This window comes from Pan paniscus, chromosome 1 (genome assembly GCF_029289425.2).
Source record: "Pan paniscus chromosome 1, NHGRI_mPanPan1-v2.0_pri, whole genome shotgun sequence".
NCBI lineage: Eukaryota > Metazoa > Chordata > Mammalia > Primates > Hominidae > Pan > Pan paniscus.
Window position 1 is genome coordinate 24346096 of NC_073249.2, and position 18109 is coordinate 24364204.

The 18109-nt window shown below is 37.3% G+C and overlaps 1 protein-coding gene across 1 annotated transcript in view; it reads right to left on the reverse strand.

The window, feature by feature from the left end:
• Positions 1–18109, reverse strand: part of DNAH14 (dynein axonemal heavy chain 14) — a 463650-nt gene that overhangs the window by 213247 nt on the left and 232294 nt on the right. The window contains exon 37 of the mRNA XM_034947740.3: positions 3170–3304. Within this exon, the coding sequence (XP_034803631.2) occupies positions 3170–3304 (135 nt within the window). The remainder of the gene's footprint in view (positions 1–3169; positions 3305–18109) is intronic.

Below are 18109 nucleotides of genomic sequence, written 5' to 3' on the forward strand. Positions count from 1 at the left end.
CAATAATCCGCCTTTATCCCCAGGGGATACATTCCAAGGCACCTAGTGGATGCCTGAAACCACAGATATTACAGAACCCTTTATATATTATGTTTTTCCCTATAGATACATACTTGTGATAAAGTTTTAGAAATTAGGCACAGTAAGATGTTAACAATAATTAATAGAACAATTAAAACAATATGATATAATAACTTAAAACTGATATGAATGTCATCTTTGTTTCCCACAAAATGTCTTATTGTACTGTACTCACTCTTCTTGTGATGATGATATGATAAAATGGCAATATAAAGAGATGAACTAAGGTGAATGATGTAGGCATTGTAATGTAGTGTTTAAAGCTTATGAATTGTTTGCTTCTGAAATTTTCCATTTAATGTTTTTGGACCACAGTTAACTATGAGTAACTGAAACTGTGCAAAGTAAAAACCATGGATACAGGGAGACTACTATATAAAACTATATAGCAATCACAACATATCTATTCTGGTATAAGGAAAGACATATAGAACAATGAAATAGAACTGTGAGACCAGAAACAAACCCAAACATCTGTGGCCAACTGATTTTCAACAAAAAATGCCAAGATCATTTAGTGGGGAAAATAATAGACTTTAACAAATGGTGCAGGAAGAGCTGGATATCCCTATGTAAAAGAACGAAGTTGGACCCCTACGCTTCACATCAAGAAAGGGAAAAGAGAACTCACAAAACAGGAAAAAAAATTTGCAGATCACAATCTGGTAAGAGTTTTGTGTCCAGAATATATAAAGAACTCTCACAACTGAACAACAAAAAGACAACAATTTAAAAATGGACAAAGACATGAACAGACATGTCTCCAGAGAAGATACACAAATGGCCAATAAGCATATGAAAAGGTATTCAACACCAAAACTACAATGAGATAGTACTTCGCATCCACTAGAATGGGAAATAATAAATGTTGGTGAGGATATGGAGAAACAGAAAGCCTCATACATTGCTAATGGCAATTTAAAATGATGTAGTTACTGTGGAAAACACTTTGGTGGTTCCTCAAAAAGCTAAACACAGAATTACCGTATGACCCAACAATTCTATTCCTAGGTATTTATCCAAGAGAAATGAAATCATATGTCTACTCAACTTGTACACAAATGTTTACAACAGTAATATTCATTGCATCCAAAAGGTAGAAACAACCCAGATATATATCTATATACATCTCTGCCAAAAGAGGCAAATCTATAGAAAGAGAAAGCCAATTAGTGGCTTCCAGGGAATGGGAAGATAGGAGAATAGGGGGTGATTTCTTAATGAGAAAGGGGTGTTCTCCTGGGGTGATAAAAATATTTGGAAATTAGAGGGAGGTAGTAATTGCATAACATTGTGAATATATTAAATGTCACCAGAATGTACACTTAAAATGGTTTATCTCAAGTGTGTGAATTTTACCTGGCAATACATGGTGAAGTTATACCATGCCAACCAGCAATTACATTATTGGGTATAAAATTTTTAAGGACACACATATATCTAAAGGCATATAGCAAGGAGTGTTCCTATGATGAAGAGGAAAAAGAAAGATAAGGAAATAAGGTAAATAAATTAAACAAAACTAAACTAAAATAAAGAGAAGGTCTTGAACAGACCAGTAAGAAGAAAGTCATAAACTAAGGATGACCAAAATAATTCCATCACCTCAGGTCCTACTACCATTCCTAAGTATGTTTATTACAATTATATCTTTAAAAAACAAAAATTTAAAACTATGAAACATGTGAGAATCATTAAATAAATTATAGTATAGTCATATATACAGAATACATTAATTGGGATATTTGTCAGAAATGTTTAATGTCATAAGGTTAATTCTCAGCATATAACATTACGTGAAAATCCCAAGGTAGGAAAAACTAAGATTTCTTATACATGGTACTATCTCGGTTATTTCAAAATATATTTAGTGTAGAATAAATAATCAAAGCTAATACAGTAATATGTTTTCACATTTTACTGTATTATCATTCTAGGTGATTATTATTTCTTCACATTTTATTTTCCAAATTTCTCACAATTATATGTACTACTTTTGTACTTAAAAAACTGTTTTTAATAAAGCAAATTACTGTCTTCACAGTTGTTGTGAGAATTAAATAAGATAATTCAAGCAAAAGTGTTTTGGCACCCTGCTTGGACCTTTTTAGGTAGTCCATACATATTAGTTATTATTATTATTGCTGTGATAATTCACCTCTTATTAGTTATAATAACTGTGTAAGAACTAATTGAGATCTTTCAGGAAGTAAAATTTGCATGAAGGGAAAAGCAAAAAGATTATGAACTACTACATGTATAATCTCGAAGCCGGATATTTCCCACTAACAGAAAAAAAATCCACATAACCAAGAATCTGAATTTGTAAATTTTTGGAATATGTTACCAACAATAAATCACTACCTAAGTAATTGAAGTACATATTATTTAGTGGAGTCTGACTTTATATTGAATAAAAATATATCATGACTAAGTAGGCACTATGCAAGGAATTCAAAGACAAGTTAACATTAATAAATCAACATAGTTTATTACATTAATCAGTTAAAAGATTTTAAAAATAGATGCTGAAAATAATTTAATAAATTCTAACAGCCAAAAAAAAAAAAAACCAAAGTGTAATGTGAATAGAAAATTCCAAAGTGTGAAAAGGAATATTTATCAGTGACCAAGATCAAATATCATATTAAATGCATAAATATTAAATACATTCCAGATAAAGTAAGGAAGAAATATTACAGTTAACATTGTATTAATGTTAACTTGGAAATTAATTAAAATTAACTTGGAAAGTTAATTCATTAGAAGTTATATAAATATTCAAAAAAAGACAAAATTATTTTCATTTGAAGATGATTCAATTGATACCTAAAAACAATAAGAAATTAAAAGTTCATTTATTAAGATGCCTAGATACAAAATAAATATACAATAGTTTCTTTAAACTAGTAATGATCAGTTTGAGATTTAAGTTAAAAATCCCACTCATTATGATTCTTAACTACAAAATTCCTAGCAATAAGTTTAATGAGTAATGAAAATACCAGTATAAAGAGAACATAAAATATTAAAGTGTAAAATAAGATATGAACAAATAGAGAAACATTTTATTTAACAGAACATTTACCTTTGAAGCAGATTTTCTTTCTGCAACTGATAAGAAGTCTGCAATTGGTAATAGCGTTAATGCTTTTTCCAAAATTCTTCTGACTGTTGTCTTTCCTCCACCTGTTGGGCCCACTAACATCACACCAACACAAACCTAAAACAAAATTTACAGATTTATTCATTCATTAATGATTTTAAGTTTATTAACCAATATATCTCTATAGCCATTGACTATTTTATTTTTTTGTGGCTATAATAAATGAGTTTGTGTTCTTTATTTGGCTCTCAGCATGAATGTTATTGGTGTATAGAAATGCTACTGATTTTTTTTTTACATTGATTTTGTGTCCTGAAACTTTGCTGAAGTTGTTTACCAGATTTAGGAGCCTCTTGGCTATGTTTTTTAAAATTTATTTTTTATTTTTTATTTTAATAACAGGTACAGAGTCATACCATCAGCAAAGAGGCATAATTTAACTTCCTCTTTTCCTATTTGGATGTCTTTTCTTTCTTTCTTTTACCTGGTTGTTCTGGCTAGGACTTCCCGTACTATGTTGCATAAGAGTGGTGTGAGTGGGCATCCTTGTCTTATTCCAATTCTTAAGCGGAATGCTTTTAGCTTCCACCTATTCAGTATGGCTTTCTTTCTTTCTTTCTCTCTTTTTTTAAGATATGTTCCTTTGATGCCTAGTTTGTTGAGATTTTTTATCAAAAAGGGATGTTGGATTTTATCAAATGCTTTTTCTGCATCTACTGAGACAATCATATGTTTTGTTTTTGTTTTTTTTTTCTTTGAGACAGAGTCTTGCTCTGTTGCCCAGGCTGGTGTGCAGTGGTACAATCTGGACTCACTGCAACCTCTGCCTCCCAGGTTCAAGCGATCTCGTGCCTCAGCCTCCTGAGTATGTGGGACTACAGGTGCATGCCACCACAGCTGGCTAATTATTGTATTTTTAGTAGAGATGGGGTTTCTCCATGTTGGCCAGGTTGGTCTTGAACTCCTAGTCTCAAGTGATCCACTCACCTCTGCCTCCCAAAGTCTTGGAATTGCAGGTGTGAGCCACTGTGCCCAGCCAATCATATGGTTTTTAATTCTGTTTATGTGGTGAATCACATTCATTAATTTGCATATGTTGAACCAACTTTGCATCCCAGGAATCAAGCCTTCTTGATCATGGTGAATTCACTTTTTTTGATGTCCTGCTGGATTTAGTTTGCTAGTATTTTGTTGAGGATTTTTGCAACTATGTCCATCAAAGATGTTGGTCTGTAGTTTTCTTTTTTCATTGTGGTATTGCATGTTTTGGCCTGATTTTGATATTAGGATAATACTGATTTTATATAATGAGTTTGGGAGTAATCCCTACTTGATTTTTTATTTGAATAATTTGATTACCATTGGTATTAACTCTTCTTTGTACATCTGGTAGAATTTGACTGTGAATCTTTCTGGTCCAGGGTTTTTTTTTTGTTTGGTAGGTTTTTGTTACTGACTCAATTTTGGAACGTGTTGTGGGTCTTTTCAGGGTTTCAGTCTCCTCCTGATTGAATCTTGGGAGGTTGTTTGTTTCTAGGAATTCAACCATTTCCTCTAGATTTTCTATTTTGTGTAAATAGATGTGTTCGTAATAGTCTTTGAGGATCTTTTGTATTTCTGTAGGGTAGTTTATAACATCATCTTTGTTGTTTCTGATTGTACTTACTTGGATCTTCCTTTTTTTTTTTTGTTAATCTAGCTAGTGGTCTATTGATCTTGTTTGTCCTTTCAAAAAACCAACTTTTGGTTTCATTGATCCTTTGTATAGATTATTGGGTCTCAATCTCTCAATTTTCTTCAGTTCTGCTCTGATTTTAGTTATTTCTTTTCTTCTGCTAGCTTTGGGATTAGTTTGTTCTTGTTTTTATAGTACAGTTGGGTGCAATGCTAGATTGCTAATTGAGATCTTTCTAATTTCTTAATGTAGGCATTCAGTGCTATAAACTTTCCTCTTAATACTGTTTTTGTCACATCCTAGAGCAGGTACCACACTGCCCATGGCCTCTAGACCTTTGCAGCACTGGGGCTTGCCCAAGGCCTGCAGCCACCACTGCCTACCTGCCATTGATATTTATTCATGGCCTGAGGCCACTTTAGTTAGCCAATGGCCAGGACTTTGATCCATCCTGCCAAGGCAGCTGATTCCCTTCTTGCCTGGGTTGGGTCTAGAAGTACTGTTCAGGAGTATCTGCCTGGAATCAGGGTCCACAAGGCTCTTCTGGTACTCTAGTTTACAATGGCAGAGCTGGTACTAGGTTCCAAGGCAAAGTCCCCTGCATACTTTCCTCTCCTAAGTGGAAGGAGTCTCTCTTCACACTGCACTGCCTGGAGCTGGGAAAAGAGTGACATGGGCTTTGCATAGCTGCTGCAGCTGATCTCATGCAGGGCCACACCCAAATCCCCCAGCCTGCCAGATCAGCACAGCATTGGCATCACCCAAGGACTGTTATACTATGGCCTGCCTACCACAGAATTTTATTTGGGACCTGAGCCCACTTTAGTCAGCCAATGGTGAATTGGGTCAGGACTTGAGTTTCTCCCACTGGGATGACAGATTCCTTTCTGGTCCACAGTGAGTCTAAATACTCTCTTTGTGCTCACCAGCCTGGAATCAGGGGCCATGGTGTTATGCCTGGTGTTGTCTTTTATCGTGGCAGGGCCAGTACTAAATGCAAAGTCTCACACACTTTCCTCTCCCTCTCTCAAGTGGACAGAATCTTTCCCTGAGCTCTGTGCTGCCTGGGGTTGGGGTAGGGCTAGTGTAGGCAGTGTGAGACTGTTCTTTCTACTTTTTTCAATGTGTCTTTTCTGTTAATTATGATAAAATTAGGTACTCTGATCTCTCACCTAATTATTTAGCTCTCGTGAAGGTGTTTTCTTGTGTGGATAGTTGTTCAATTTGATGCTCTTTCAAGGGTATGATTCTTTGAAGGTTCTATTCCACCATCTTGCTCTACCTCATCCTCCCTAAAAGTTTTAGATATTCACATTTCCCATTTTTAAATTGTCTGGAATTTTTTTAAGGTGCCAGTTGAGGATCTATTTTTCCCTATGTGAATAATCATTTTTCCAAGACTTTTCCTTACTGGTTTGCTACTTCCATCATATATGAAGTGTCCACATTTAATAAGGTTAATTTCTTAATTAATTCCTTTTTATTTTATTTTATGAGATGAAGTCTCACTTTCTTGCCCAGGCTGGAGTGCAATGATGCGATCTTGGTTCACTGCAACCTCTGCTTCCAGGGTTCAAGTGATTCTCCTACCTCGGCTCTCAAATAGCTGGGATTACAGGCGCACGCCATCATGCCCAGCTAATTTTTTTTTGGTATTTTTATTTTTTAGTAAAGACAGGGTTTCACCATGTTGGCCATGCTGGTCTCAAACTACTGACCTCAAGTGATCCACCTGTCTCGGCCTCCCAAAGTGCTGGGGTTTCAGGCATGAGCCACTGCACCCAGCCTGACTTATTCTATATTTTATTCTTTTGGTTTATTTATCTGAATAAAAGGACAGAACAGAAAATCCAGAAATAAAGCCATGTACCTACAACCATCTGATCTTCAACAAAACTGACAAAAATAAACAGTGGGGAGAAGATATTTGCAAACTATGCATCTGACAAAGGTCCAGTATCCAAAATCTATAAGCAACTTAAAGAATTCAACAAGCAAACAAATAAATAAATAAATAAATAAATAAATAACTCCATTAAAAAGTGGGCAAAGGAGATGAACAGACACTTCTCAAAAGAAGACATATAAGAGGCCAATAAACATATGAAAAAATGCTCATATCACTAATTATCAGAGAAAAGTAATGAAAACCACAATGAATTGGTTTCATATCAATTTGAATGGCTGCTACTAAAATGTAAAACAAAAACATATGCTGGTGATGCTGTAGAGAAAAGGGCATACTTATACACTGTTGGTGGGAATGTAAATTAGTTCAGTCACTGTGGAAAGCAGTTTGGAGATGTCTCAAAGAACTAAAAATAGAACTACCATTTGCCCCAGCAATCCTATTACAGGGTATGTACCCAAAGAAAAATTAATCATTATACCAAAAAGGTATCTACATTCATATGTTCATTGCAGCACTATTCATAGTAGCAAAGACATGAAATCAACCTAGGTGCCCATTAATGGTGGACTGGATCAAGAAAATGTCACAAATATACACCATAAAATACTATGCATCCATAAAAAAGAATGAAATCAGGTCCTTTATAGCAACATGGATGCAGATGGAGGCCATTATCCTATACAAATTAGCACTGAAACGGAAAATCAAATATCACAAGTTCTCACTTACAAGTAACAGGTAAATCTTAAGTACACATGGGCAGAAATTTGGGAACAACAGACATTGGGGACTCCAGAAGGAGGGAGGAAAGGAAGGGAGCAAGGGTTGAAAAAATTCCTATTGTGTACTATGTTCACTATCTGGATAACGGGATAAATAGAAGCCCAAACCTCAGCATCACACAATATAACCATGTCACGAACCTGTACATGTACGCTGTAAGTCTAGTATAAAAACTTATTTTAAAATAATGCATTAGAGGGTCTTAATAGCAGATCCATCAGAACAACCAGTGAGCTCAAAGACAGGCTATTTGAAAGTACTCAGTGGTACAGTTTGAATATTTGTCACCTTCATAAATCATGTTGAAATTTGATGTCTGATGGAGATGGGGCCTAATGAGAAGTGTTTATATCTTGTGGGGATCCTTCATGAATAGATTAATGTCTTCCCTCAGGGGTGAATGTGTTCTCACTCTAATAGTTCCTTCAAGAGCTGGTTATTAAAAAAAGCCTGGCATCTTGCCCATCTCTCGTTTCCTATCTTACCATGTTCCATCTACACATGGCAGCTCCCTTTCACTTTCTGCCATGCGTGGAAGCAGCCAGAGGCCCTCACCAGGTGCCAAATCTTGAACTTTTCAGCCATCAGAATTATGAACCAAATACACGTCTTTTCTTTATAATTTACTCAGCCTCAGATATTTCTTTATAGCAACACAAAACAGACCAAGACACACAGTGAAAGTAGAATAACAGACAAGAATGAAATTGAATGAAGGATGCTCATGACGTCTGTGGAACAGCATCAAAAGAGCATATATAAAAGTCACTAGCCTTCGAGAGAGAGTGAGAAAGAAAAAGAGGTAGAATGCTTATATCAAGAAATAATAACAGAAAACTTTACAAATGTAGAGAATGATATAAATATCCAGGTACAGAAAGGTCAAAGATCACCAAGCAGATTTAACTCAAATAAGACTACCCCAAGGCATATAATAAACTCTGAAAGATCAAGGACAGGAGAGGATCCTAAAAGCAGAAAGAGAAAGAAACAAATAACACTTAAAGGGGTTCTGATACATCTAGCAGCAGACTTTTCATTGGAAACCTTACAGGCCAGAGGCAGTGGGATCATATATTTGAAGTCCTGACAGAAAAAAACTGTCAACTGAGAATACTGTAGCCAGAAAACCCATTCTTCTAACATGAAGGAGAGTTAAAAACTTTCTCAGACATGAAACAGCTGAGGGGATTCATCACCATCAGACCTGTCTTACAAGAAAGGCTAAATGGAGTTCTTCAATCTGAAGGAAAATTATGATAACATGTAACAAGAAAATATTTGAAGGTATAAAGCTCACTGATAAAAGCAGGTACACCAAAATTCAGATTACTCTAATACTGTAATTGTGGTGTGTAAAATACTCATATCTTTAACATGAAGACTAAAAGAGAAAAATGTCAAAAATAATAACTAAAACAATTTGTTGTGAGATAGACAATATAAAAAGATGTAAATAGAGATATCCACAAGTTGGAAGGTGGGGAAGATGGAGTTATAATGTGGAGTTTTTTAGTTTAGTTTGTTTCTTTTCGTTGTGATTAAAGTTATGTTGTCATGAGTTTAACTTATTATAACTACGATTTTTCAGAACCACAAAGCAAAAACCTATCATAGATACACTATAAATAAGAAGCAAGGAACTAAAGCATACTCCCTGAGAAAATCACTTAAGTACAAAGGAAGAAAGGAAGAAAAGAAGAAAGGAAAAGACGAGTTACAAAAACAACCAGAAAATAAGTAACAAAATGGCAGTAGCAAGTTCTTACACATCAATAATAATCTCGAATGTAAATGAACTAAATTCTCCAATTAAAGCAAATATTAACAGATCTAAAGGGAGAGATTGACTGCAATATGATGTATTAGTCCGTTTTCACACTGCTAATAAGGACATATCCAAGACTGGGCAATTTACAAAAGGAAGAGGTTTAATCGGAGTTACAGTTCCATGTGGCTGGGGAAGCCTCACAATCATGGCAGAAGGCAAGGAGAAGCAAGTCACACCTTATATGGATGGCAGCAAGCAAAAAGAGTTTGTGCAGGAAAACTTTCCCTTGTAATAACCATCAGATCTCATGAGACTTACTATCATAAGAACAGCATGGGAAAGACTTGATCCATAATTCAATTACCTCCTACTGGGTCCCTCCCACAACACATGGGAATTCAAGATGAGATATGGGTGGGGACACAGCCAAACCATATCATTCCACCCCTGGTCTCTCCCAAATCTCATGTCCTCAAATTTCAAAACCAGTCATGCCTTCCCAACAGTCCCCCAAAGTCTTAACTCATTTCAGCATTAACTCAAAAATCCACAGTCCAAAGTCTCATCTGAGAAGAGGCAAGTCTCTTCTGCCTATGGGCTTGTAAAATCAAAACCAAGTTAGTTACTCCCTAGATACAAATGGGGGTACAGGCATTGGATAAACATAGCCTGATATAGTTTGGCTGTGTCCCCACCCAAATCTCAACTTGAATTGTATCTCCCAGAAGTCCCATGTGTTACGGGAGGGACCCAGAGGAGGCAATTGAATCATGGGGGCTGGTCTTTCCCCTGCTATTCCTGTGATAGTGAATTAAGTCTCATGAGATCTGATGGGTTTATCAGGGGTTTCTGCTTTTGCCTCCTCATTTTGCTCTTGCTGACACCATGTAAGAAGTGCCTTTTGCCTCTCCCCATGATTCTGAGGCCACCCCAGCTATGTGGAACTGTAAATCCAATTAAATCTCTTTTTCTTCCCAGTCTTGGGTATGTCTTTTATCAGCAGCATGAAAACAGACTAATACATAGCCATTCCAAATGGAGACATTGGCCAAAACAAAGGAGCTACAGGCCTCATGTAAGTCCAAAATGCAGTGGGGCAGTCAAATCTTAAAGCTCCAAAATGATCTCCTTTGACTTCATGTCTCACATCCAGATCACGCTGATGCAAAAGGTGGGTTCCGCTGGTCTTGGACAGCTCTGCCCCTGTGGCTTTGCAGGGTATAGCCTCTTTCCTGGCTGTTTTCATGGGCTGGCATTGAGTGTTTGTGGCTTTTCCAGGTGCACAGTGCAAGCTGTCAGTGGATCTACCATCCTGGGTTCTGGAGGATGGTGGCCCTCTTCTAACAGCTCCACTAGATGGTGCTCCAGTAGACTCTGTGTGGGGGCTTCAACCCCACATTTCCCTTCTGTACCACCCTAGCAGAGGTTCTCCATGAGAGCTCCACCGCTGCAGCAAAATTCTGCCTGGACATCCAGGCATTTCCATACATCTTCTGAAATCTAAGCAGAGGCTCCCAAACCCCAGTTCTGGACCTCTGTGCACTTGCAGGCTCAACATCACATGGAAGCTGCCAAGGCTTGAGGCTCGCACCCTCTGAAGCCATGGCTGGAGCTCTATGTTGTCCCCTTTCAGGCTGCATACAGCACAGAGACCCTAGGTTTGGCCCATGAAACCATTTTTTCTTCCTAGGCCTCCAGGCCTGTGATGGGAAGGGCTGCGATGAAGACCTCTGACATGCCCTGGAGACACTTTCCCCAGTGTCTTGGGGATTAACATTTGGATCCTCATTACTTATGCAAATTTCTGCAGCTGGCTTGGATTTCTCCTCAGAAAATGAGATTTCTTTTCTATCGCATTGTCAGGCTGCAAATTTTCCAAACTTTTATGCTCTGCTTCTCTTATAAAATGGAATGCCTTTAAACAGCACCCAAATCACCTCTTGAATGCTTTGCTGCTTAGAAATTTCTTCCACCAGATACCCTAAATCATTTCTCTCAAGTTCAAAGTTCCACAAATCTCTAGGGCGGGGGCAAAATGCCACCAGTCTCTTTGTTAAAACTTAACAAGAGTCACCTTTACTCCAGTTCCCAACAAGTTCCTCATCTCTGTTTGAAACCACCTCAGCCTGGACCTTATTTTTCATATTGCTATCAGACTTTTGATCAAAGCCATTCAACAAGTCTCTAGGAAGTTCCAAACTTTCCCACATTTTCCTGTCTTCTTCTGAGCCCTCCAAACTGTTCCAACCTCTGCCTGTTACCCAGATCCAAAGTTGCTTCTGCATTTTCGGGTATCTTTTCAGCAACACCCCACTCTACTGGTACCAGTTTACTGCATTTGTCTGTTTTCATACTGCTGATAGAGACATACCCAAGACTGGGCAATTTATAAAAGAAAGAGGTTTAATTGAACTTACAGTTCCACATGGCTGGGGAAGCCTCACAATAATGGCAGAAGGCAAGGAAGAGCAAGTTACCTCTTACATGGAATGGCAGTAAGCAAAAAGAGCCTGTGCAGGAAAACTCTCCCTTATAATAACCATCAGATCCCATAAGACTTACTAACTATCATGAGAACAGCACGGGAAAGACCTGCCCCATAATTCAATTACCTCCCACAACACGGAATTCAAGATGAGATTTGGGTAGGGACACAGCCAAACCATATCATACAATAATAGTAGGAAATTTCAACACCCTACTGTCATCAATGGATAACTCATATAGGCAGAAAATAAAGAAACATAAGAGTTAAACTGCAATCTAGACCAAGTGAACCTAATAGAATATTTCCCCCAACAGATATAACATAGACATTATTTTTAACAGCACATGGAACATTTTCAAAGACAAACCATATATTAAGCCACAAAACAACTCTTCACTATTTTTGAAAAATGGAAATCCAATCAAGTATCTTTTCTGAGAACAATGAAATAAAACTAAGAATCAGTAACAGGAGGAACTTTGGAAATTGTACAAATATGTGAAAATTAAACAATGTGCTCATGTACAAGCAATGGGTCAATGAAAAAAATTAAAAAATAATTTAAAAAATTCCTTGAGAGAAATGAAAATGGAAACACCACATACCTAAACCAATAGGATATAGCAAAACCAAGGAAGGAAGGAAGTTGGATAAACATAATGCATTCTTTCCTTTAAGAAGGAAGTTTGGCCTGGTGTGGTGGCTCACGCCTGTAATCCGAGCACTTTGGGAGTCCGAGGTGGGTGGATCACGAGGTCAAGAGTTCAAGACCAGTCTGGGCAACATAGTGAAGCCCTGTCCCTACTAAAAATACAAAAATTAGCCAGGCATGGTGGGCGCCTGTAGTCCCAGCTACTCGGGAGGCTGAGGCAGGAGAATCGCTTGAACCCTGGAGGTGCAGAGCTTGTGCAGGAAAATAAAAACCATCAGATCCTGTGAGACTTACTAACTAAGTCTCAGCAGTGAGCTGAGATCGCACCAGTGCACTCTAGTTAGGGGGACAGAGTGATACTCCATCTCAAAAAAAAAAAAAAAAAAAAAGAAGGAAGTTTATAGCAATAAACATCTACATCAAAAAAGTAAAAAGATCCAAAATAAACACACTTACACCTCAAGAAACTAGAAAAATAAGAACAATCAAAACCCAAAAAATAAAGATGAGAGAATAGAGAGTAAAAAATACAAAAGATCAATAAAACAAACACCTTGATTATTGAAAAGATTTTTAAAAATCAACAAATCTTTCACTAGACTAACAATAAAAGACTCACATAAATAAAATCAGAGAAGAAAAAGGAGACATTATAGCTGATACCACAGAAATATAAAGGATCATAAAAGACTACTATGAATAACTATATGCCAACAAATTAGAAAACCTAGAAGAAATTGATATATTGCTGGACACATACAACTTATCAAGATTGAATTATGAAGAAAAGAAAACCTATGCAGGTCAATAATGAGTAATAAAGAGTTTTCCATCAAAGAAAAGCCCAGGATGTGATGGCTTCACTGCTGAATTCTACCAAATTTTTAAAGAAGAACTAATACCAATTCTACTCAGATTCTTCAAGAAAATGATTCCCAATGTGTTCTATGAAGCTGGCATTACTCTGATATCAACACCAGACAAGAACACAACAAAAAAGGAAACCACTGACTAATATCCTTGATGAACATAGATGCAAAAATTCTGAATGTAATACTAGCAAACTGAATTTAACAAGACATTAAAAAGATCATTAACCATGATCAAGTGGGATTCATCCCAGCAATGAAAGGATTGTTCAACATATGCAAAACAGTAAACACGATATATCTCATTAACAAAATCTGGGACGAATACCACCTTATCATTACTATTGATGCTGAAAAAGCATTTACAAAAATCAGCATACCTTTATAATAAAAAAAACCTTAAACAAACTGGACATAGAAGGGGCATACATCAACACAATAAAGCGAAAATATGACAAACCCACAGCTAACATCATCCTGAACAGGGAAAAGTTGAAAGCCTTTCTTCTAAGATCTGGGACAAGATGAAGATGCTCACTTTCACCATATTTCCTCAAAATGTTACTGGAAGTTCTAGGCAGAGCAATTAGGCACCAGAAAGGAATAAAAGATATCCAAATTAGAAAGGAGAAATTTAAGCCATCCTGTTTGCAGATGACATGATCATCTATACAGAAAGTACTAATGACTCCACCAAAAAGCTTTTAAAACTAATAAATGAATTTAATAAGGTTGCAGAATACAAAATAAACATACAAAAATCAGTAGCATTTCTTTTTTTTTTTTTGAGACAGAGTCTCGCTTTGTCACCCAGGCTGGAGTGGAGTGGCTCGACCTCGGCTCACTGCAAGCTCCGCCTCCTGGGTTCACGCCATTCTCCTGCCTCAGCCTCTCCGAGTAGCTGGGACTACAGGCGCCCGCCACCACGCCCGGCTAATTTTTTGTATTTTTTAGTAGAGACGGGGTTTCACCGTGGTCTCGAACTCCTGACCTTGTGATCCGCCCGCCTCGGCCTCCCAAAGTGCTGGGATAACAAGCGTGAGCCACCGCGCCCGGCATCAGTAGCATTTCTATATGCCAGTAGCAACACTGACTGAGAAAGAAATTAAGAAAGCATTCCATTTATAATAGCTACAAAAATATGAAATACCTAGAAGGTGAAAGATCTCTATAAAACATATATCATCATCTATAAAACACTTATTAAAGAAAGTAAAGAGGACACAAATAAATGGAAAGATATCCTGTGTTCATGGATTGCAAGAATTCATATTGTTTTTCTTTTAACTTTTTTTAAAATTTATTATACTTTAAGTTTTAGTATAAGTTTAGTATAAGTTGTGCACATTATACTAATGTGCACAATGTGCAGGTTAGTTAAAAAAGTATACATGTGCCATGTTGGTGTGCTGTACCCATCGACTCATCATTTAATATTAGGTATATCTCCTAATGCTATCCCTCCCCTCTCCCCCTACCCCACAACAGGCCCTGGTGTGTGATGTTCCCCTTCCTGTGTCCATGTGTTCTCATTGTTCAATTCCCACCTATGAGTGAGAACATGCGGTGTTTGGTTTTTTGTCCTTGCGATAGTTTGCTGAGAATGATGGTTTCCAGCTTCATCTATGTCCCTACAAAGGACATGAACTCATCATTTTTTATGTCTGCATAGTATTCCATGGTGTATATGTGCCACATTTTCTTAATCCGGTCTATCATTGTTGGACATTTGGGTTGGTTCCAAGTCTTTGCTATTGTGAATAGTGCCGCAATTAACATACGTGTGCATGTGTCTTTATACTAGCATGATTTATAATCCTTTGGGTATATAACCAGTAATGGGATGGCTGGGTCAAATGGTATTTCTAGTTCAAGATCCCTGAGGAATCGCCACACTGACTTCCACAATGGTTGAACTAGTTTACATATCCACCAACAGTGTAAAAGTGTTCCTATTTCTCCACATCCTCTCCAGCACCTGTTGCTTCCTGACTTTTTAATGATCAGCATTCTAACTGGTGTGAAATGGTATCTCATTGTGGTTTTGATTTGCATTTCTCTGATGGCCAGTGATGATGAGCATTTTTTCATGTGTCTTTTGGCTGCATAAATGTCTTCTTTTGAGAAGTGTCTGTTCATATCCTTCACCCACTTTTTGATGGGGCTGTTTGTTCTTTTCTTGTAGATTTGTTTGTGTTCTTTGTAGATTCTGGATATTAGCCCTTTGTCTGATGAGTAGATTGCAAAAATTTTCTCCCATTCTGTAGGTTGCCTGTTCACTCTGATGGTAGTTTCTTTTGCTGTGCAGAAGCTCTTTCGTTTAATTAGATCCCATTTGTCAATTTTGGCTTTTGTTGCCATTGCTTTTGTTGTTTTAGACATGAAGTCCTTGCCCACGCCTATGTCCTGAATGGTACTTCCTAGGTTTTCTTCTAGGGTTTTTATGGTTTTAGGTCTAACATTTAAGTCTTTAATCCATCTTGAATTAATTTTTGTATAAGGTGTAAGGAAGGGATCCAGTTTCAGCTTTCTACCTATGGCTAGCCAGTTTTCCCAGCACCATTTATTAAATAGGGAATCCTTTTCCCATTTCTTGTTTTTGTCAGGTTTGTCAAAGATCCAATAGTTGGACATATGTGGCATCATTTCTGAGGGCTCTGCTCTGTTCCATTGGTCTATATCTTGGTTTTGGTACCAGTACCATGCTGCTTTGGTTACTGTAGCCTTGTAGTATAGTTTGAAGTCAGGTAGTGTGATGCCTCCAGCTTTGTTCTTTTGGCTTAGGATTGACTTGGCAATGTGGGCTCTTTTTTGGTTCCATATGAACTTTAGTTTTTTCCAATTCTGTGAAGAAAGTCACTGGTAGCTTGAAGAGGATGGCATTGAATCTATAAATTACCTTGGGCAGTATGGCCATTTGCACCATATTGATTCTTTCTACCCATGAGCATGGAACATTCTTCCATTTGTTTGTATCCTCTTTTATTTCATTGAGCAGTGGTTTGTAATTCTCCTTGAAGAGGTCCTTCACATCCCTTGTAAGTTGGATTCCTAGGTACTTTATTCTCTTTGAAGCAATTGTGAATGGGAGTTCACTCATGATTTGGCTCTCTGTTTGTCTGTTATTGGTATATAAGAATGCTTGTGATTTCTGCACATTGATTTTGTATCCTGAGACTTTGCTGAAGTTGCTTATCAGCTTAAGGAGATTTTGGGCTGAGATGATGGGGTTTTCTAGATATACAATCATGTCATCTGCAAACAGGGACAATCTGACTTCCTCTTTTCCTAATTGAATGCCCTTTATTTCCTTCTCCTGCCTGATTGCCCTGGCCAGAACTTCCAACACTATGTTGAATAGGAGTGGTGAGAGAGGGCATCCCTGTCTTGTGCCAGTTTTCAAAGGGAATGCTTCCAGCTTTTGTCCATTCAGTATGATATTGGCTGTGGGTTTGTCATAGATAGCTCTTATTATTTTGAGATATGTCCCATCAATACCTTATTGAGAGTTTTTAGCATGAAGTGGTGTTGAGTTTTGTCAAAGGCCTTTTCTGCATCTGTTGAGATAATCATGTGGTTTTTGTCGTTGGTTCTGTTTATATGCTGGATTATGTTTATTGATTTGTGTATGATGAACCAGCCTTGCATCCCAGGGATGAAGCCCACTTGATCATGGTGGATAAGCTTTTTGATGTGCTGCTGGATTCGGTTTGCCAGTATTTTATTGAGGATTTTTGCATTGATGTTCATCAGGGATATTGGTCTAAAATTCTTTTTGTTGTGTGTCTGCCAGTCTTTGGTATCAGGATGATGCTGGCCTCATAAAATGAGTTAGGGAGGATTCCCTCTTTTTCTATTGATTGGAATAGTTTCAGAAGGAATGGTACCAGCTTCTCCTTGTACCTCTGACAGAAGTCGGCTGTGAATCCGTCTGGTCCTGGACTTTTTTTGGTTGGTAGGCTATTAATTATTGCCTCAATTTCAGAGCCTGTTATTGGTCTATTCAGAGATTCTATTTCTTCCTGCTTTAGTCTTGGGAGGGTGTATGTGTCGAGAAATTTTTCCATTTCTTCTAGATTTTCAAGTTTATTTGCATAGAGGTGTTTATAGTATTCTCTGATGGTAGTTTGTATTTCTGCGGGATCAGTGGTGATATCCCCTTTATCATTTTTTATTGCATCTATTTGATTCTTCTCTCTTTTCTTCTTTATCAGTTTTGCTAGTGGTCTATCAATTTTGTTGATCTTTTCAAAAAACCAGCTCCTAGATTCATTGAGTTTTTGAAGGGTTTTTTGTGTCTCTATTCCCTTCAGTTCCACTCTGATCTTAGTTATTTCTTGCCTTCTGCTAGCTTTTGAATGTGATTGCTCTTGCTTCTCTAGTTCTTTTCATTGTGTTGTTAGGGTTTCAATTTTAGATCCTTCCTGCTTTCTCTTGTGGGCATTTAGTGCTATAAATTTCCCTCTACACACTGCTTTGAATGTGTCCCAGAGATTCTGGTATGTTGTGTCTTTGTTCTCATTGGTTTCAAAGAACATCTTTATTTCTGCCTTCATTTCGTTATGTACCCAGTAGTCATTCAGGAGCAGGTTGTTCAGTTTCCATGTAGTTGAGCGGTTTTGAGTGAGTTTCTTAATCCTGAGTTCTAGTTTGATTGCACTGTGGTCTGAGAGACAGTTTGTTATAATTTCTGTTCTTTTACATTTGCTGAGGACTGCTTTACTTCCAACTAAGTGGTCAATGTTGGAATAAGTGCGGTGTGGTGCTGAAAA